This window comes from Marmota flaviventris, chromosome 4 (genome assembly GCF_047511675.1).
Source record: "Marmota flaviventris isolate mMarFla1 chromosome 4, mMarFla1.hap1, whole genome shotgun sequence".
NCBI lineage: Eukaryota > Metazoa > Chordata > Mammalia > Rodentia > Sciuridae > Marmota > Marmota flaviventris.
The window spans coordinates 17,262,768-17,284,400 of record NC_092501.1 but is presented as its reverse complement, the minus strand read 5'-3'; the positions used below and the strand labels follow the sequence as shown (position 1 = coordinate 17,284,400).

Sequence of the window (21,633 nt, the reverse complement as noted above, 5' to 3'; positions counted from 1 at the left end):
AGAAGTGAATCATGGTTAGGTTATAATTAGTGGTCAAATTTAAATAAACCACATACTGACTTAGCACTTCACAATTTAGAAATAATTTCATTTGCATCAAACTTATTGGAACTAAAAATAAGCCAGTGGATTTTTTAAAAATCTCCATTTTAGAGAGTACAAGGCTGAGTCTTAAAAAAAAAAAAATATATACATATATATGTATATATATATATATATATATATATATATATATATATATATGTATGTATATATATATATATGTATGTGTATATATATATATATGTGTATATATATATATATGTGTATATATATATATATATATATATAGATGTGTGTGTGTGTGTGTGTGTGTATATCTCCTGTCTAGGATCCTACAACCATTGAGTAAGCTTTGGATTTAGAATCAGTAGCCCAGATTTCAAATATTTCTTCTATTATGCCCTGTTCTTAACTGTGTGTGCGTGCGTGTGTGTGTGTGTGTGTGTGTGTGTGTGTGTGAATTGAACCCAGGGCCTTGCTAGGCAAACACTTTACCCCTGAGCTACATCTCCAGTCCAATATGCCCTATCTTATGTTACTGAAAGTATAATATTTAAAGGATTCTAAAATCTTGCCCATTTTAGGAAGTGTTTTGCTAAGTGACTTTTAAAGTATATTTATAAATCAGTTATTCCCAATGTGTTAAATTTATAACTTTGTAAATTCTTCAGGCCCCCACTAAATCTGCTGTTGTTGACATAGCCTATTCTAAAGAACAAAATAATTTTCAGTTTTCCTTAAAAACGTATGGCATGTTGGGCTGGGGTTGTAGCTCAGTGGTAGAGTGCTTGCCTCGCTCGCACATGTGAGGCCCTGGGTTTGATCCTCAGCACCATATTAAATAAGTAAATAAGTAAACAAGTAAATAAATAAATAAATAAATAAATAAATAAATAAAGCTATTGTGTCCATTTACAACTAAAAAATATTTTTTAAAAATGTATGGCATCTCACTGGGTATGGTGGTACATGTCTGTAATCTCAGCCACTCTAGAAGCTGAGGCAAGAGGATTGCAAGTTCCACACCAGCCTCAGCAATTTAGCAAGACCCTGTCTCAAAATTTAAAAAGGGCTGGGGATGTGGCTCAGCAGTAAAGCCCCCCTCCCCTGGTTCAATCCCCAGTACCAAAAAAGGAAAAAAAAAATGTATGGCATCTCTTTAACAATTAGGTAGCTGTAAGATTATGTATTTTCAGAAAACCCAGAGTCAATGGCTTAATGTAGTTTCTAACCTATTGAAGAATGCTATGCTCATTTGCCTATACTCTCTAATCTGATCAGAAAGGAAAAGGATATATAAAAATAGAAGTTTCCAAAATAGTAAATGTATTTGATCCTTAATAATTCCTTGTTGTTGATGTGGTTTTTTTTTTTGTTTGTTTGTTTGTTTGTTTTTGTTGTTGTTGTTTTAGATGAGAAGAAACAAATGGTTGCAAATGTGGAGAAACAGCTTGAAGAGGCCAAAGAACTGGTATGTAGAGACTGTAACAGAGTCCTGGAAACACATCTTCCTCTAGCTTCATTTATGCATTGTGGAAGTGTGAAATGTTACTGATCGGTGTTTTTAATTCACAATTTGTCACTTTTTAAATTTAAGGGAATTTAATAGCTTCTTAAGATTTTATTCTTTTTAATGAACATGATCTGTTAAGTGTCAACCTCTAGTGTTTATTCCTTCATATTTTTCATAAGAGCTATAAATTGTTAATCCTTGATCAAGGCATACTAGGTACCAGACACTGGCATAAGTGTACATCTTGCTTTATAATATTTAATTTTCTCAAAAAACATGAGTCACAAGAATTATTTGTCAAAAACCATGAAGGGTCTGAGATGTTCCCATACTTTTAACCTGAGTGAACTTGTCAGCTTATAGAAGACATGAGACTTTTAAGTCAGAGACAAAAGACTTTTATCACTCATAGTGAAAATGGCTGCCAGAGTTTCAACCTGGTTCAATCAGTTCTCTGAGTTCCAGTTCCCATAGGATTGATGCAGGTAAGCATAGATATTTTCTTACACAAGCAAAATAAAATACTGTACAGGACAGGAACTCAGAGCCTGGGAAACAAGCCACTCTATAGCAGCCAGGAAGCATACCTGCTTACACCTGCTTTCTGTCCTAGAGAAAACACATTATTTCCTCCTTCAAGGTTATTTCCTATGAACAGAATATTGAAAGATAGCCCTGGTCAGAACCTTCCATTTTTGACACACCCAGCAAGCTAAATTGGAGCATAAGAGATTATCAGTACTTTTCTTACCACCTTTTGTAGATTGGGACTGAGGTTTAAGTAACTTGTTTGAGACCCAACACCTTGTTAAGTGGTAAAGATTTGAATCTAAATATGTTAAACCCAAGGTCTGGTTCATTGACTACTTCTTCATGGAAATAAATCCATAAGTTAGGGAGGAAAAAAAAGAGGTAAAAAGTATTATTTCCCAATTTGGGGCTTTAAATGCCAAGTATTGCAAATATGATTCAATTTGTTTCTATGTATTGTGGTTCCAAATGAGTGTGTTAGATAAAGGTGTTGCTTTTCCACAGAGCTTTCTTGGACATTTAGGTAAGCTTAAGGACATTATGAATTTCTAAGAAGGGACTTCAAAGATTAGCCACAGATTGGAGCATCTTCCATGCTATTTGACATAGAAGTATTTTTTAACAGGACCATACATGAGAGGCTGCAGCCTTGGGAGGTTCTAAGGAGTAAGCAGTTGTTCCCAGTGGCACAGTAGATATTTCTTCTGTGTCTTTGAGTACTAAGGCATGGACCTGCGGAGTTGCTGCTCCATCTTCTCTGTCAGTGGTTCTTTGAGCTTTCAGAATATTGGATGCTTTCCGTGTCCCATAGTCTACTTCTAGACTCTGCTGGCTGCTCTCACTATCTCCTTAGGCTGATGTTACTGCCTCTATAAGGGTAGCTTTACCTTTTGCCTATCTTTTGAAAGTGTTCTTTTAATATTTTTCTCCTTACTTTAGTTTCTTTTTATATTCAACTGCTTCTGTCATGATTGACAGCTTTCATACAAAAAGACTACCTTTTTATGTGCCAGAGCAAGGAATCAGGACATGTCTTCTTTCTGATTGGTAAGATAATTATGAATTGACAACTGATAAATTCTTTGGATCTTGCATTGATTTCTTATACTGTTGTTGAGTTCTCAGTAGCAGGTTTTTTGCCATCAAGATTGGTGTTTTGGGGCTGGGGTTGTAGCTCAGTGGTAGAGCACTTGCCTCACACATATGAGGCCCTAGGTTCAATCCTCAGCACTACATAAAAATAAATAAATAAAAATAAAGATATTAAAAACATAAAATGCATTTAAAAAAAAAAAAAAGATTGGTGTTTTGGTTTATAGCCCTTACCCTGGAAACATTCTGTTTATCTAATGATGGAAAGCTGATCTTCTGATGACCAAGGTTTTACCACAGACGTATAGAAAGCATAAGCTGGCTTTAGTTATTACTAACTAAATAATAGTTAATTATTTAGTTATTATTATTATTATTCTAATAATAGAGGCTTTTGTCTAAGATATGTATTTCTGTTTGTTTAAAATGATCAGAAAACTGTTAATTTAGTTCTGATGACATCATTGTTAAAGACATTGTTGGTTATATTATATACTGTCCTGTAGATAAGGACAGTCATTAAAAAAAAAAGAAAACTTGTTTTCTATCTGACTGTTAGAATTGTTTCTGCTGAACAATTGCTTTGTATTAGTATCTTAGACACTGCATATCTTTTAACTCTTATGTTGAACACTGTGCATTGGCCACATGAAATGTTGTGACAACATGGGGAAAATGCACATTACACTTATTCCTGGTTTCATTTTAAGTGTTTGTTGTGTATTTCCTTTTTTTTTTTTCCTTACCTACTTTGAACTTCATCTTAAATGTTCTTGTAAAATGTCTTAAAGGAAAATGTGCCTAATTTCTCAGATATTTGATGTATCTGTACTTTTGCAATTGTTTCTATGATCTTATTCACCTTTTCAGAACTAAGTACTTAAGGATGACTTCAGAGAAGTGCTTTAAATAATTGCCTTGCCAAGTATGATTTAATTTGTTTATACTTCACAATTAAGTTGGAACATGTCAATAATTTAAATGATTACTGTTTAAATCAAGACTAATTAATATTTTCTTTTCTCTAATAAAAATTGAAGTTTACTAATGGAAATATGATTTGTGGGCTTATCTATATTCTAGTATAGTTATTCCATCTTTAACTCTGGACAATTAGAGTTTTTGTAGCTCAGTGACAAACTTATATTATTTGTGGAAATAACATTAGAATGATTTTAAAAGCAAAATACGTTGCAGCATTTTTGCATGTAAATTTACCAGGAATGGCTTGGGCCAATTTGTTATTGTTGATTTTTATTTTTTAATGCCAAGTACAAGTAAGCTACCTCTGCTCTATTTCTTCATCGTCAGTAATCATCATTACTATAGTTAACATTAATCTAGTTATAAAGTAAGAGACTCTGTTCTAAAACTATTATAGGAATTACTTCATTTAATCTTCACAGACCCTAGGAAAAAGAGGTTGTTTTAAGAAATTGAAAGATAAGCAGAAAGCTGTTAAAAATCCTTTTTTTTTTTTTTTTTTTAATGTTTCTAAGACTAGTAAGTAGTGAGGCCTACAATGTGAACACAAGAATTTCACTACAGAGCCCATGTTCTAAACCATCATGGTATGTCTTTATTGCCACCCATTAAACTTTTATGTGTTATATTCAAAGTGTTCTATGATGTTATAAAGTGCCCTGCTGTGGTTTCAGCGAGTGCTGTGTAATCTAGTATATCACTATATCCATTTAACCTCTTGTCCATGTGGCTGTAAAGTATGAGGCATGAGGCTGGTGTGTGATTTTCCTAATCAGAAAAGACTTTCCAGAGGAAATGATACCCAGTGACTAAGGCTGGACTGATGTTTCAGGAAATAATGATTTGGTTTATCTTTCCATCCTTCTGGAGATTTATAGTCTGAAGACCAGACCAGGTTGGACTGAATGATGAGGCTAACCCAAGGATATTAAAATCAAATTATTGAGAATGTTTGGATTAATGCACATGTTTTAAAGGAAATTCTTGACAAAGCAAGCAGCTTGGCACTCTGTTATTTGGCAAGTACTGAGTAACTGCTTGTTGAACTAAATGAAAATTAAGCACAAAAATAGTTCCAGTGTTATTTGATCATAGGCAGTCAGCACCTTGGGCTGAGTTCCTCAACTTTAAAATGAGGATTTGGAATGAAATCCTTTCAGCTCCAAGTGTTTGGTCAAATAAAGAATAAGCATATGGTTTAAATCAGGCTTTTCTCTCTCCATTCTAGCTTGAACAGATGGATTTGGAAGTCCGAGAGATACCACCACAAAGTCGAGGAATGTACAGCAACAGAATGAGAAGCTACAAGCAAGAAATGGGAAAACTCGAAACAGATTTTGTGAGTTAAATCCCATCTTTTGTCATGCTTACTGGTTTTTAAACTGAATTTCACTTATTTTTTCCTCCCTCTGCCTTAATCAGTGTTAAGTCATCATCTCCAGGGACTTGTGCAAAAGGCAAGGAGCAGCTTTCATGTGTATGAATTAGAGAGCTAAAATGGCAGTGGAGATAGCTAATGATGGGACTCCAGGTGTGCTGGATTCATGACTCACAAATAAATCCTAATCATGTGGTTCTTTGAGTTTGGATAGTATTTATTGGTATTTAGTATTTATTAGAACTCAAAACCCAGTCTCTGGCCTTACAGAGTATGTAGCCTTTTAGATGCAGTGCCAGGGATGGACTTCAGGGCACCAAGTCTCCTGAGAGTTACCCCTATTTTTGAATGCATGTTCCTTTGTGTGTTTTTTCTTGACATAATCTCCGTAGATTCATTAGAGACTTAAAAGATTATATTATGTCCCTCCCTGCAAAAGGTAAAGTGAACTACTTTAAATTAATAATTTAAACAAGTGATCCTTTATATTGGTTGCCCCATGAGAACATCTGTCTTTCTCTTCCTCTATTTCTGGCTTGGAACTCTACCCAGATTATAGCAAATTTAAGAATATAAATTTAAAGACAATGTTGGAGTTGTGAATAAATAGAAAAGAAATAGAGTAGAAAAGACACAGATAAGCAAATCCCACTTCTGGTTATGTTTCCAAAAGAATGTAAAGCAGAATCTCAAAGAGAAATTTGCACACTCATGTCATAGCAGCATTTTCACAACAGCAAAAAGGTGGAAGCAAGCTGTGTGTCTGCTGATTGATGAATGGATAAACATGTTTCTTCAGACAATGGAATATTATTCAGTCTTCCAAAAGAGGGAAATTCTACAATGCTACATTGTGGATGAATCTTAGGACATTATGCTAAGTGAAGTAAGCCAGTCACAAAAAAGACAAATACTGCAAACATCCATTTGTTGAGGTATCTAAAGTAGCCAAGTTCATAGAAAGAGAAAGTAGAATGGTGGTCACTAGGGACACAAGTTGTTTTATGGCATAGAGTTTCAGTTTTGCAAGATGAAACATTCAGTTGAGCAACTACAACAGTTGGATGTGTTTAACACTCTTGAACTGTACCCTTGAAAATGGAGAAGATGGCAAATTTTATATTACATATTTTACCACAATTAAAAATAATTTTTAAAGACACACATAAAAATATTTGTAAAACACTGTGAATGATAACTAAATGTTCTTTTATAGGCTGGCATAGGAAATTAGAATTTCAGTTAATAAATTTCATATCAGTCATGTTAAAAAAAATGCAGGTGAGAAAATATCTGAGTCTCACCAGTGAGTGACAAAAGTTATGTGTTGATACATAAATCAGGTGTGAATATGATTTGATCTGGTGTACAAATTCATAAGGAAAGTCAAGAATTTATAAGGATCTTTCCCTCTAAAGTGCAATAAATCTTTCCACTACAATGCCAATGGCAAGATTAAGTATTTGTTCTAATGGAATTTCTCTATGAGTCTGGAAATAGGGTGATTTGTACTTTTTTTGTATGTTTATTTCATGGATATTTAATGAATATTTCCTGAGAAGTTTCAATGGACTGCCTTAGTCACTGTTTTAGTCAGCTTTCTGTGGCTATAATGAAATATCTGAGATAATCAACTTACCAGAAAAAATTATTTTGGCTTATAATTTCAGAGGTTTCAGTCCACAATTGATTGGCTTGATTTTTGGGGGGCCTGTGGCAAAGCAGAGCATCATGGCAAGAAATATGTGGTGGAGCAAAGCTATTTACCTCATGGCAGCCAGGAAGCAAAGAAATAAATAGGAAGGGGCTAGTATCTCAATATTCTCTTCAAGGGCTATCCTGCCCCACCATGACCTAACTTTCTTCCTTCCTTCCTCCGACTTCCTAGAGGTTCCACCACTTCCCAGTAGTGCCATAGACTGGCAACCAAGTTTTTAGCATGAAAGTCTTTGGGGGACATCTGAGATCTAAACCATAGCACTCGCTCCAATACAAGTAAGTGCCTGTTAAACTGGGCTCCTATTGATTGTTTTGAAAATTAGAATCCGTGATGTTCCTGAATTCAGAAAAGAAATGTAAATTCTTAGCTTCTGTGCTATGTAGTAAATAAAACCTTTTTCAAGTGCTTTCTGAAAAGTTGGTGTCTCTCAGCAAGAATATGAGATATAGTGGGGAGATTGGATTTATTTAGGAACTTGACACCTTAAATTTCTACTTATAAAATTCTAACTAAAGTTAACAAAACGTTTAATAAAAGTGATGAAAGTAATATTAAAACATTTATAAGGATTATTTTCATTTGCTTATCTCATTCTTATGGCATGCTTTTCCCAAAATTTTCCTTCTGGATTCTAGAAAAACGAAGTGTGTTAGCTTACTAGAGCTACCATAATGAAGTACAGTCTGAGAAGCTTGGAGCTTGTTCTCAAAAGTCCAAGGTTGGGGTGTTGTTGGCTACAGTAGTTCCACCTGCAGCCTCTCTCCTTGGTTTATAGATGGCTTCTTGCTGGTCTTCAGACAATCGTCTACTCATGTATGTCTGTGTTCTAGTTTTGTAAGGACACAAGTAATTTTGAGTTAAGACCCACACATTTTAACTTAGTTAATTCTTTGATGACTGACCCTGTCTCCAAATACAGACACTCTCAGTCCTGAGGATTAAGATTTTGACACAGATATTTGAGGAAGATAAGTGTTCAGCCCAGAATAATAGTTTAGTTATCATCTTTATTCTTAATTTTTTTTTCAAAAGTTAAATTATTTTTGTGGATTATTATGTCATCTAACTCAATGTTCAATCTATTTTGTTTCCCATAGAGCTTAATACCAAATATATTCCTTTATAGCCCTTTACTTTATTTTAGATATTTGGAAATTGCATTCTTGGATTAGTATTTCTTTCTTAGCTATATTTTCTTTAATAAAGAAAAAAGAACAACAATGAAGTTAAAATTTCTTCTCTAGACTGTCATTAAATATTTGTGTGTGGGGGTGGGGGGGTATCACAACTTTATGCTGTGTCAGGAAACATCTCTACCTCATTACCACTTCTGTTGTACACTGCTTTGCAATTTGTAAAGTACTTCAGCATGTAGTATTTCATTCCATGGTAGAAGGGTAGAAAGAGCAGATGGATTGTTATCCTCATTAACACATGATAGATCCAAGAGGTTGAGACTGAATATAGATTTCCTTCAACACAACTTTTTCCAGTCCTACAATGTTTGAGGCACTGTCATAAGTTCTGGAAGACAGTGGTGGGCAAGATTAAGTACTTGTTCTAATGGAATTTAAATTCTAGTGGCGGGGAAAATCCAGTGGGAAAACAATAAACAAATAAGCACATTCATATTATATTATAACTGCAGATGGTGATAAATGCTATAAAGAAAAATAAAGAGAGTAAAGGATAAAGAATGACCAGCAGGTGATGGTGGCTATTTTTGTTAGGGTGTTTTTTGTGCCTGAAGTGAGGGGTGAAGTGGTTGTAGAAGGAGGTAGACCATGGGAAAGTCCTGGCCTGTGCTCTAGATTGATGAGAAACCATTGGACGACTTTGAGAAGCAACTGGTCCTTTTGGAGGGTGGGGATGGGGGTGGGAAGATGAGGTCTTGCTATGTTGCCCAGGCTGGGCTCAAGCAATCCTCACTCTTCAGCCTCCAGAGAAGCTGGGACTATAGGTACAGTCTCAGCACATGGATCAGTGAGTCATCCTCTGACTTCCATTTTACAACTTTCTTCATTTTTCCATCCCATATTATGAGACATTTGAATAGAGTGTAGGAAATCTTTACATAATTCCCTTGTCTTGATTCTTATTTTTTGAGTATTTTTTTAAAAAGGAATGGAGAATATCTTCTTAAAAATATTTGATAACCTGCTTGTAGTGATATAACTATACTTAGAAACACTGAGTTCCAAGAAAGAACAGCAGAGGTGGTCCCTTCAGCCATCTCCACTCACTCTACTCTCTTCCCCGCATGCCGTCCTCCACTCCCTGGCGTCACTAACTGCATCTATGCTAACCTACACCTCTAGCCCAGGCTCCCCACAGCTCCAGATTCATACTTATTACTGTGTATTGTGCACTTCAACTCCAGGGTCCCTGAAGCAATACATCCAGTTTCTGTAAGCAGGCCTTCAGAGTTACTTCAAATTTTTCCCTGTCCATAATATTGAACATCTAATTGGTCACCGAGAATTAGCAGTACTGCCCCTTAAATATCTCCCACATTCATTGTCCCTACTGGAAGCCTTTGTAGTTCTCAGCATGATTGATCGTAGTAATCTTTCCTACTTCTGTTTCCTAGTATGTGTGAGGCCCTGGATTCAAACCTCAGCACCACATAAAAAGAAATAAATAAAATAAAGATATTGTGTCCAACTACAACTAAAAATTAAATATTAAAAAAATAGTGTTTTTCAACCTTGTTTTCATTATTGCCCTGTAAGTTACCTTTTAAGACATGTTTTTGTTATTTCGTGTGTGTGTGTGCACGCGTGCATAGTTGTTGTGTTGTGGTTGAATCTGAGCTACATTCCCAACTCAGACATTTTTTTTTTAATTATTCCTCTCTTCTCCTGAGGAAATTTGGCACCACACATATACTTTATGTCTATGCATCTATTCATGTACAGTGGCCCTTTGGAGTACCACACAACTTTGTGATAGCTAAGATTTTTTTATCCTCTGAAGAACCAGTTTTTGCCTTTGTTATGGATATAAGGTATACCCTAAAACTTTCTGTGTTAGTGTATTCAGAGATGAAGTGTTTGGATTCTGACAACTGTTAACCTAATCAGCTGATTTTAGTTTGAATGGACTGACTGGGTGGTAACTGTAGGCATGTGGGGCATGGCAGGAGGAAGTGGTCACTGCAGGTGTGCCCTGGCAGGTACATTCCCCATAGCCCCTTTTTCTTTCTCTGCTTTTTAGCTGCCATGAACAGAGCAGTGCTCCTTCACCACCCCCTATGCCATGATAATCTTCACCTTGGGACCAGAGCAGTGGACTCAGCCAACCATGGAGTAAACCTCTGGAACCATGAGCCAAAATGAACTCCTTTTCCTCTAGGTTGTTTTCAGGTCCTTCAGTCACAGAGATGTAAAGCTGACTGAAACTGCCTCCTTGGGCATTGTTCTGCCCCTATTGACAATGCCTGATTCAGAGAATGTTGGGCTTCATCCAAGTGGTTATATAATATACTGGCGGATCAGGTTGATCTGTTCAGAATTTACTGTTAAGCTTTGTTAGGGCATGTCTAGGGTAGCTCTACTTTTAAGGTATATTCTCTCTTGGGCTCCATTTGAATCACTGGAGTGTTCAGAGAGTGCTCTCTCCTCTTAGTTAGAATTTTGTCTCCCTGCCCTAGGCAGTCTCCATTTAATCCATATCCCCCCAACACCTGTTGTCTGTGAGACCTCACAGGGTCTTACCCACTGCATGTGCAAGTTCATTTTCAGCCAAATACTTGAGGAGGCTGTGGTGTAGATTTCTGGAGCTCCTTCTCTGTATGATTCCCTTCTCACCATAATCCTGATGAATTTCATCCATCTCAGCAGTACAAAACACCAGTGTCTGTCTCCTATGTTCAGGGATTTGTTGCTATCCCAAAAGTACCTCCAGTCTGAGAGCCATGGTCACTGTGGGGCTCATTCATGTATTTCTCTTCTCTTCTTGCATTCTACATGATTTATTGTTGTCTTTTGAAACAACTGCTTCATACATTTTGTCCCTTTTTATTGTCTGCTGTTTGAAGTTTAAGGGTTAGTCTTCTATCAGTTACCATAGCTAGAAATGAAAGTTCAGGGTAGTGGGGATTTTTGTTATTGTTATTGTTTGTTTGTTTGATTTTTGCAGCACTGGGGATTGAGCCCAGGAGCATTCTACCTCAGAGGTACATTCAAGGCCCTACCCCATTTTAAGTTTTATTTTGAAAGGGTCTTTCTAAGTGGTCAATGTTGATCTCAAACTTGCAATCCTCCTATCTCAGCCTCTCAAGTCACTGGGATTATAAGTGTATGCCACTGTGCCTGATTCTCAGTATGGTTTTAATGTTTAATTCCTAAGTGGACAGTTGTGTGGATAATTTGAAAATGAAAAAATAATAGTCTAGTTTAAAAAGGACCTGTACTTATAATTTAATTCTTAACTGATTAAAATAACTATTTAAAATATTTTTTTAATTCAGGCAGTAATTTCTAATCTCATCTGTGGGAGGTTAAGGAAAGGTAACGTTTCCATTTGTATCGGCAACTTTTGCTGTTCCTGATTATTTTATTGACTTGTGTGATTCTTCTTGAGTTTTGGCCCTAGATTAATTTTTCTCATTTTTTACTTCCTGTAATCTCAGATTGAGACAGGAGTATTAGCTACAGAAGATTCAAATCCAGTCACCTTATTTCTTTAGATGAGCAAGTGGGCAGGGGGTGGGGAGAGAAACCATTGATTTATTTTAAAGGCAGACAGCTGTTTAGAGCCAGAACCAGAACTGTATAATCTATGCTCTATGATCCTTTGCAGGATTTTCAAAATTTCAGATTTTCACAAAAAGGTATTTAATAACCTCTTTGCAGTTTTAAAAACAACTTTTTAGGAAGCTAGAATTCATATATTTAAGCTTCACTTTTAATTTTTTTCAGTGTTGGTGTGAGCTTTGCTAGGGCTTGGTGATACCAGGACATTTCAGAAAAAAGAAGCAACCAAAAGGGGCAAGTAGAGTTAAGGATTTTTTCAAGTCTAAGATTATTGTTTCTTATGAAAATAAATAAAAATCCCTGAGCTTACACAAACAAAAAACATCTAAACATGTGTGAAATGTGTAACCAAAGCACAGTAAATGGAAAGAGAAAGAACAAATAAGTGGTGTACCAGGATAAGGTCCCAAAGGTTATGAGGACGTGGTATGTTGAATGCTTTGCGCATCTCTGATATTGTACTGTGATGCTAGCACCATCTTGTGGTTCATTTGTGTAGTTGCACATTTCTCTTTTTTTTTTTTTTTTTTTTTTTGTAACAAAGCTGAAGTTCCTTTAAGACACTCATACAGAAGGGTGGAGGATTAGAATATAATGAATGTTAGAAGTGGAGCTTTTTAGCCCCTGTCTCAAGTTCACTTCTATCCCAGGTCAATGGTGCCTGAATGCTGTCCTTTTCCTATTTGGCAAGTTATGTGATGTGATTGTTAGACCAGCTCCTAGTGCAGAGCTGTCTACATCAGAGAATGGCACTTCTATTGACAGTCTCAGCAGTGAGGCTGAATGGTCCTAGAAATCCAACTACCTACAGACTGCCGGAGTTGGTCCCTTAGGTCAGGGTTCAAAGGATGTTGTGGAACAGCTTGAAGCTTTTACTGCCACTACCTGTACTCTCTCTCATCACAGGTGAATGGACAACTTGAGTATCTGAGTTTATGAGTGAAGCTAGTAACTGTCTTTTTTTTTTTTTTTTTTTAAGTCTGAGACTAAAGAAGTATGAATGAGAATGATGAATTTAAACCCTGATTTTCGTCAAAAGGTCAAGAACTTGATGCTTCTGTTGACATTTTCTTTCCTGTGCTTCCTGGGATATTTTACTTCTATTTCTGTGAAAGTTATAGGAAACCTTGAAAGCATGATTAGAGGTTTCGAAAGTCTCAGTGGTGATATGTGGTAATTATAGCATCAGTTAATCCTCCTTGAAGAAACCTAAGTGCATTTTAAAAAGAAATGAGAAAGCCAGACTGGACAAAACCATCTCAGGAAAGAAAATTCCCTCACTGAAAATAATTAATATGCCTGCCATTATTTCAAAGTTCACTTTTTATTTCTATGTAAACATATCTGCCAATTACAAAGTTTTCTTTATTTCTGAAAATAAAGAAAAGTAGAAAGAAGAAAAGTATCCTTAGACCCATTACTTCAAAATAACCACATTTTGTATTTCATTTGTTTCCTTCCAATCTCTCCATTCCCTCTCTCTTGCATAATTTATTGTTTTATGTTATATATTGATGCTACTGAACATTTTTTCTTTTTTTAAACTAGCATTCTAACATTAGTATTTTCCACTTTATAATTTTTTATCACTTTAATGAGTGCATAATATTTCATTCAGTAATGTTCAACTTTTGTTGAATCCTAATATATTTCTATTCATTCCATAATTTATTATGCTGCAGTGACTATATTTGAACTGGATTATTTAATCAGGATCATTTCTCAGAAGGCAGGTTAACAAGTCAAAGACTATCAACTGTTTTATAGTTCTTAAAAAAATATTCTTGGAGCTACATTTTTATTGTGGCTCATCAGATCATTTTTGCTCTTTCTCCGTATCTTCTCTGTGTTAGAAAGTGATTTAATACATAAAAATCAGAGGTAGAGCAGGACTAAGTACTTTATGTGCATTACTCATTTAATCCTCAAACAATTATAAAAGAAATATATTGTTATTATTAAGATTATGGATTTTACAGACTCTAGAATTAAATGCAACTGAGATTTCTTTTTCCAAGAGATACATAGTAGTCTTTGAAAGCTAGCAGATGTGCATGCCTCTCTGTGTCTAACCTGGAATTCATTTTATATCCTCAACATTCCTTAATCAGAAATGGAAGAATATTTCTTTTAGTTATTTGGATATGACTGTGGTCTTTAAGGAGGAAGTTGCTATATTTATCTAAATATATATATATATATATATATATATATATATATATATATATACACACACACACACACATACATATACATATATATATTTATTTATCTTAAATAAATGTTTTAAATAATGCACACATGATTTTCCTTGTGTGCAGTCACTTTATTAAGAAGATGGTTCCCCATTATTAAAGCACCATTGGCTAAAATTGTTTGAAAATCATCATGCAGTTGGCCTTCTTTGTTTATAGGAGTCTCATTTCAGGCTTTGACCTTGGTAAACTACTCACAGAGCTCCCATTAATTTCAAAGGTAGAAACAGGAAATAGACCAATCTGGTAGGGAAGACACCGAAAATCTGTTTTTCAGCTGCAGTCACAGCCTTCTGGGGGCTGCTCTGTGCTTGTGTGTCATGCTGGTCTTCTCCAAAAGGCTGTAACAGGTTTGTGTTCTTGACCCTTTCCCCACCGTGTATGCTTGAACGAAACAGTAGTATGTGTTAAATATTTTATTGTTAGTCTTATGGGCTGAATTTGAGATTGGTCTTAACAGATTTTCTTCACTTTGGAAGCTTTGACACTTTCTTCCAGTGTGACTGTTTTTATGATGACTGCTTTGGGCCAGAGACCATTGCCTTGAGCTACTGAAGAGTTTTATGAACTGTAAGAATAACTTCTATATCACTGTTGTCATGGCATAGTTGAAGTGTGTGCTGACATAGATAGATATGCACCCTACATATTCATGTTGATATAAACTTTTTTTAAAAAATGGTGTTAAATTTTAGATTTGATTTTGCAGTTTAACTGAAATTTTTTCCTACATAAGAAAACATTTTTTTAATCATTGGAATTAAATTTATGGTGCCATTATATTATGAGGGTCAAAATATTGTTATGAATTGATAGTATTCTAGTAGTTTGAGTATTCTGAGCAATGTGTATGTTTTCCAGGGATAGGGCTAAATTTCTTCATATATGCACACGTAATACAAAATCCTATATTGGTTTTAATAGTTGTCTCTGCTATAATCCTAAGCAGGATTATAAATGACTCAACTTTTCTGTTGTTTGCTTGTTTTGCCTAACTACTTTGATCTTACCCAGGAAATAAAGAGAAAAGATAAAAACAGGTACTACTGTAAAAGATTAATTATCAACCTGTGACAGATCTGGCTTTATCATTAGTCACTAGATGGCACTGTTTGTTTGCAGAGTGCCATTTTAAAAAAAGAAACTATGGTAGTAACTGAAATTACTGCCTCATGAATAAAATATTTCTGATGGGATTTGCATTTCTATATTGGCTGAAGACACTGTGTTGAATGTTTTATTAACCAGCCCAGTGCAACTGTCAGCCTATTAAAGAGATCCAATGGTCCCTGTTTAGATAAATAAACTAAATAAATCCAATTCGTCAAATTGTGTTCCTGGCTGTTTATTTTCCATTCTTTTGATGTACAGTTTATTTTAAGTTAAAGCCACATCGGTTTAAAAATTAATGGGAAAATGTTATTTGGTGTTTGGAACATGAAGAAGCTAATTGCCATCGTCAAAAAGCTGGCTCTGTTTTAATGTTAAATTGTTTGCTCCTAAATAGCAAACTTTTTACTGGTTACTTATAAACTGTCCCATGGTCAAAAAATCACCTGGTATTCTGCAAATATATGGCCAGAGACTTTGCTGTCAACTTTGTGGACCCCTGTTTGATTTCCCTGGGAAAGTACTATGTACTTTTACTTGGTTTCCCTATGAATCATGCTCATTTTTCACATATGATCTACTGTTCCTTGGAAGGAAAAGTAGCTAATTGATTTTTAAATGAAATGCCTGTTATGAAAGTACTTTTGAGTTACTCTCCCAATGACTATCCAACATTAAAGGGGAGATCGTGACGTAGGGTAGTGAAGTCACTGAAGGAGCCAAAGGCCTCTAGGTGGTGACTCCCTTTATAACCAGTGGGCACATGCTCATTGTCCTCTTATGTTCTAGGAGCATTGAAACTCACAATTGTATAATGTCACACTACCAGTTGAGCTAGACACCTCATACTTAGGCCCCAGGGCTACAACAATATTTGAATAAAGAGTGCCAGTTTTGTGCTTTGCTAAACCAAAGTTAGCAACTTGAAATGATACATTATTGTTCTGACTTATTTCTTTTTTCATAAATCTTCAGTTATTTTTTTATGCCATAATTATTGCCTTTTTTCGGGAGCTTGAGAACAAAACTTAAGATGGGTAAGATAACTTTTGACTTAGCATATAGCCTTTAGAAGCTAGTTGTGATAAAGACAGAGCCAGATCTGATCTCTAGGTTGAAGGTTTTAAAACTAATAGTAGTTGAAGAGTTTTTCTATGTCCCCTGTTTTAAACTTTGCCTGTACAAGAATTTAAAGTAGGCTAGAATCAATTTAATCAGAGACCTTGCTGTTGATTTCAATCCTCTTAAGCTTCACAAGGAATGGACCAAACATACAGAAAGTCCCACTTTTTACTCAAATTGCATTGATTTTTTTGTCTTTTAGTTACCAAGGAAAAATCATATGTAAGAGGAAAACCAAATAATGAATATGAAGTCAAATTTCTCTTTTGGCTTTTCCTTAAGAAGTTCATCAGATCATGAATTAAGTATGTTTACTAGAAATGCCTCTGAAATGCTAAAGTGTGGTCACATTAGGAATCCCTGAGAAAGATAACCCCATCCTCAATGCATCTTATTTTCTTCAGGATCCTCATGTCTTTGCAAACACACAAAAGCTACCACAAGTGAAGTCCCAACACGGAAGATTCTAAGGAAATACCCACATTTTCTCATTCTGCATTTGATTCTATTAAATATTGTTTTAACCAAGCTTTCATTATCTTGGACTTGGAAATCACTGTGAAACTGAGATTTCTTTTGTTGGTTATGAAGAATTTGTCCTGTAATTGCATTCCAAAAATGGAGAGAGAATGTCAGATTTTTATCCTTTGGAAAGACACATTGCATTGGCCTTGGTGCAAAGTGTCTAATTACAGAAATGAAACAAGTTTTTAAAAACTGTATTCTGTACTTAAAAATAAGGATGCCCTTTCTTAATCTCTTTTAAATTCCTTATCTGACATTCCTTTGACTTTTTTGATGGAATGTTGCATCTTCACAAAGTAACTTTTTATTGTTTCATTATTTTCTTATTTTGATAAACCTGCTCTACAAATAAATTTCAACTGAAGTAAGAATACATTTCTCCTATCTATGGGTAATATTTAAATTAAAACTTAGAAAGGAGAGAATCACCATCTCTTTGGTTAGAATCTTGAAGATTTATAGTTTTCATTTCAATGAATTTAAACTTTTCTACTTTTTTGAAAGAGTGTAGTTCAGTTCTAGCCATTCCAAATGCAGTCTAAACTGGGGCTCCTGTTTGAAGGCTTTATTTATACTTAAAAATTTTAAATATCATGTAAATATTGCTAGACATTTACCAGGAATGGTTAATCCCTGATTTTTCTTATAATATGTGTGAGCTAAATTTGGTCATGGACCACATTTCCAAGAGAGCAAGTATGAAATAGTGAGAAAAACCCCAAAATTGTAGGCCTAGGACCTCGGGCATGTGCCTATTCATTCTCCACTTCAGTTTTCTGATCTGCAAATGTAATGTTAGTGTGAACTCTGACTACCAAATGGTGAAATATGAGGGTCCCAAAAGATAATAAATGTGAACATACTGAGAGCTGCACTAATTTTAATTAGGTATTTTCCTATGAACAAATAGTAATCCTATAATTGGAGATGATGAGAGGTTAAAGTATCTCAAGGTCATAAGATTCTTTACATTTCCTAAAAGTGTAAACTTTTGTTTTCCTCAGTGCTTTAGTGAGTTAACTGCAGGAGCTTTCACAAATAATTGAAATGTGAAATCTTCCATCTTATTCTTCAGTATGACCTTCTAAGGTGGATTGCTTTTGTGTGCAAGTACGTTTCATTTTATAAAAGAGATCTTGGAAATTAATCTATAGTAACAACAAGCAAGGTTTCTCCTTGCCCTTGTGGTAGTAGAGTCAGAATTAGAGGTAGAGAAATTATGATGTTATATATTACTTTATTACATGTATTATATTACTTAGAGTTGTGTTTGCACTGAATTTTCATCCAGAGTTCAAAATACACATTGAACTACTTTGGCTTTCCTCCCTATTCCTTACCCAAGTTCTAATAACTGACTCTTCACTGAAACTATTAGAAATTGTCATCTTGGCTGGGTCAGACCCCGGCCCAACATATATCATATTGAGGACAGAGACCAGAAGACTGTGTATGATCTGTTAAATATTATCATTAATAACCACAGGAATTGACTATAGCATACCTAAGACAATAACCAATAGCTACCGAATTTAAAAGTTGTAAAGATTATCATATACTGGGAATGTGATCTAGAATATGCCTACGTATACAAGACAATGTGATGCACAAGTAAAAGTACTATGGCTTAAATTTGGATCTCATTAGTAAAACAGATATCATTAATTTTAAGTGAATGTACAGATGAAGCTGAGGAATAAAACTTTCAAACTCAACGTTGTTTCTATTAATTTCATCAAAGTTAGTTTTAATTTTGGTGGTTTTTAATCACTCGTTGTTGTTTTAGTATAGGTTACTATAAACAACGTATTTAGTACCTTCTAGGCACCAAATATTGTTCAAGAAATCAAAAGATGAATCCATGTATTTTCCAAGGAGTTCATAGTCCTAATAATTACAATACTATAGTAAACTGAATTATGTTGATACTGATGGGATAGAGCATGAAAACAAAGGGTGTCATCTTCTCTAGGTATAGGTATGAAGGAAGTAGGGATTGTGCAGAAGGTACCCTGTAGGAGGTAACATCCAAACTGAGACTTGAAGGATGAGGAGGAACTGAGAGAAAAAGGTTGTAGTCCTGTTGAATGAATGGCCCGAACAGAGGCAGATGAGGCAACACAGAGTAAGGGCTAGGAAGTAAGGGAGTTGGGGAATAGAGGAAAGGAGGAAGGGGAAAGATCGAATGTTGGAAATTGTTCTAAGTATCAAATATGGGGCCAGGGCTGGGGGTATAGCTCAGTGGTAGAGTGCTTGCCTAGCACCCTCAAGCCCCTGGATTCTATCCCTAGCACTGAAAAAGAAGAAGAAAAAAGGTGGAGATAGAGCTTGTTTCCCAAACTTCATTGTACATTAGAACCTGGGGATCTTTAAAAAAAAAAAAAAAAATCCTGATGCCTTTGCTTCTGCCAGATACTGTGATTTAATTAATATAAGGTATGACTTGGGCATCAGGAGAGGGTTTTTGTTTGTTTGTTTGTTTTTGCTTATTTTTGTTTTATAATAAAGCTTCTCAAGTGATTCTCTGTGCAGCAGAGTTTGGGAACTATGGGACCAGAGCGTGGGAAACCACCAGAGAGCTGGGCAAAACCCTGATGGTTAAGTGGAACAGCTCAGCCCTTTCCTCATTTGTGATTAGAAGCTATTGAAAGGTCATGTTTGCTGAGAAATATGGTGGCTTTATACTGAATGAAACGCTTAACAAGAAAGTTCTCTCTGCCATATAAATTGCAGTGCTATTTAATTTTTTCATGTTTTATACTTTCAAATCCTTATTATTATCTTAAATTTTTAAAGTTGATAAATCCATTATCTTAAAGTGACGAAGTCCCACATTTGTATCAAGTTACTTGAAAAATTAATTTCCTTTTGGTATAAAGTTAGGTATTATGATAAGCTTTAGTTGGGGAAAACTGAGAAGCCATGCATAAGTAATTTTTCTCCCTAGGTGGCAAAACGAATATTTTAAATTTTTACTCAAGCTTAGAACAAAACAAAACAAAACCCTCAGCTTTTAATTGCACACTGACTGTGTCTTTGACCTCCTATCTTAAGTCAATGCTAATAGAACATCTTCATGTGAATTTTTGTTTTTAAACTTGCTGTTGCAGTTTTAACTGCTTTGGAAACAGGAATATAAACTCTCTTGTAAGAAGGAAAAATATAAGAGTTTTTATATATGTAAAAGGGGCTAGAGCATTGATTCTATATTTGCTATTTCTAGATTTAGTAGGAAAAACTATCCACATGCGTGCGCACGCGCGTGCACACACACACACACACACACACACACACTTTTTTCTCCCCCCTATGAAGTCTTGCAAGACTGATTGTAACTTAATTTTGTACAAGAATTGTCAAGAAATTGCTAGTAATCTCTAATCAGAGAAAAAGAAGTATGGATGTGATGGATAAATAGGATTCTGTTGTGGCCAACATCTTCATTGATCTTAACAGAATTGCTCTTTGCCTCCCCTGTGTCTGTATTTTCTCTTGGCAGTAAGCCGAGTGAATTTGGAACAGAAAGAAAGAGAGAAAATCTACTTGGTTCCAAATGATGATAGCTGTGCATTGGTGTGGGGAAAATAACTTCCACCTTGATGGCAGAATGACTCGAGGATTTTTTGTCTCTTGTTTAGGGGGAAAATTGAAGTTCCTTCTGTGGCCAGGTTGGAAAATTTCTAATTTAACATTACCCACAGCTTATGATATAAATTTAAATCTTATGATCATCATATCAAATGCTACTTAGAATTTTAAATTATAAAATAACTTTTGAGTTATTTCTGAATGGTATTTAGTCAAAAGAGATCAGAAAAAATACAATCCTGTGTCTTAAACAATTAGTGTTTTAAAATCTATTACATTTCTTATAGCAAAATAATTGTTATTTTCTTAGTTTTATTGGTTTTGATATAGTATATTGATGGGATAGTATGGTTTATGGGTCCCTTATTTTTCTGTAGACTTTGCATTCAGAGAGGTTGTCCTCAGGAAAGTATATAATTTCAAAATGTCTTTATCATACAAATTTAATTCTTTTAAACTAATTGTTCTACTCCCAAGGTAGATTCTAAAGAAGTATTTTTTTTATGTGGGTCAGAAGATATAAATCTGGGTGAAATTATTGTCAATGCTTTTTATATCTGAGAGGGCCTCTGTCTTCCTCTTCTATTTAGGGACTGTTAAAGTAGTAAAATTGTGCTCGCTAAATCAAGTGGAAAACAGCCATAGATGGCACTGTGGTTCACGCTGATATTTAAAATATTTCATTTTGTGGCATTTTACAAGAGAAATTTCCAAGACCAAATTTATTTAAATGATTGCTTTGCATTGAGTTTACTTTTTACTCTGAAAGGAAATTTATTAAAACCCAGCAAATTATAAATATTTTAAAAAATATTAGTAAATAGTATTTTGTCACAGATTATGAACAGCTGTTGATAATATCTTTCAAAATTTGGTCTCTTTTGATACGTCTTGGAAAAACCTTTTCCCACAAGGGTGGATGGAACCTAGAGAGGGAAAATTAAAGTACGTGCACATCCGGACTTCTCATTCTTCTCTCCCCCAAAGCATCATTGAAACCTTGCCACCAAATCAAG

The 21,633-nt window shown here is 34.9% G+C and overlaps 1 protein-coding gene across 3 annotated transcripts in view; it reads left to right on the top strand.

Annotated features, from left to right (window-relative positions):
• Positions 1-21,633, top strand: part of Vti1a (vesicle transport through interaction with t-SNAREs 1A) — a 348,099-nt gene that overhangs the window by 9,946 nt on the left and 316,520 nt on the right. For all 3 annotated transcript variants that reach the window (XM_071610911.1, XM_027930092.3, XM_027930093.3), the window contains exons 2-3: positions 1,455-1,513; positions 5,391-5,501. In XM_071610911.1, coding sequence (XP_071467012.1) covers positions 1,455-1,513; positions 5,391-5,501 — 170 coding nt within the window. The remainder of the gene's footprint in view (positions 1-1,454; positions 1,514-5,390; positions 5,502-21,633) is intronic.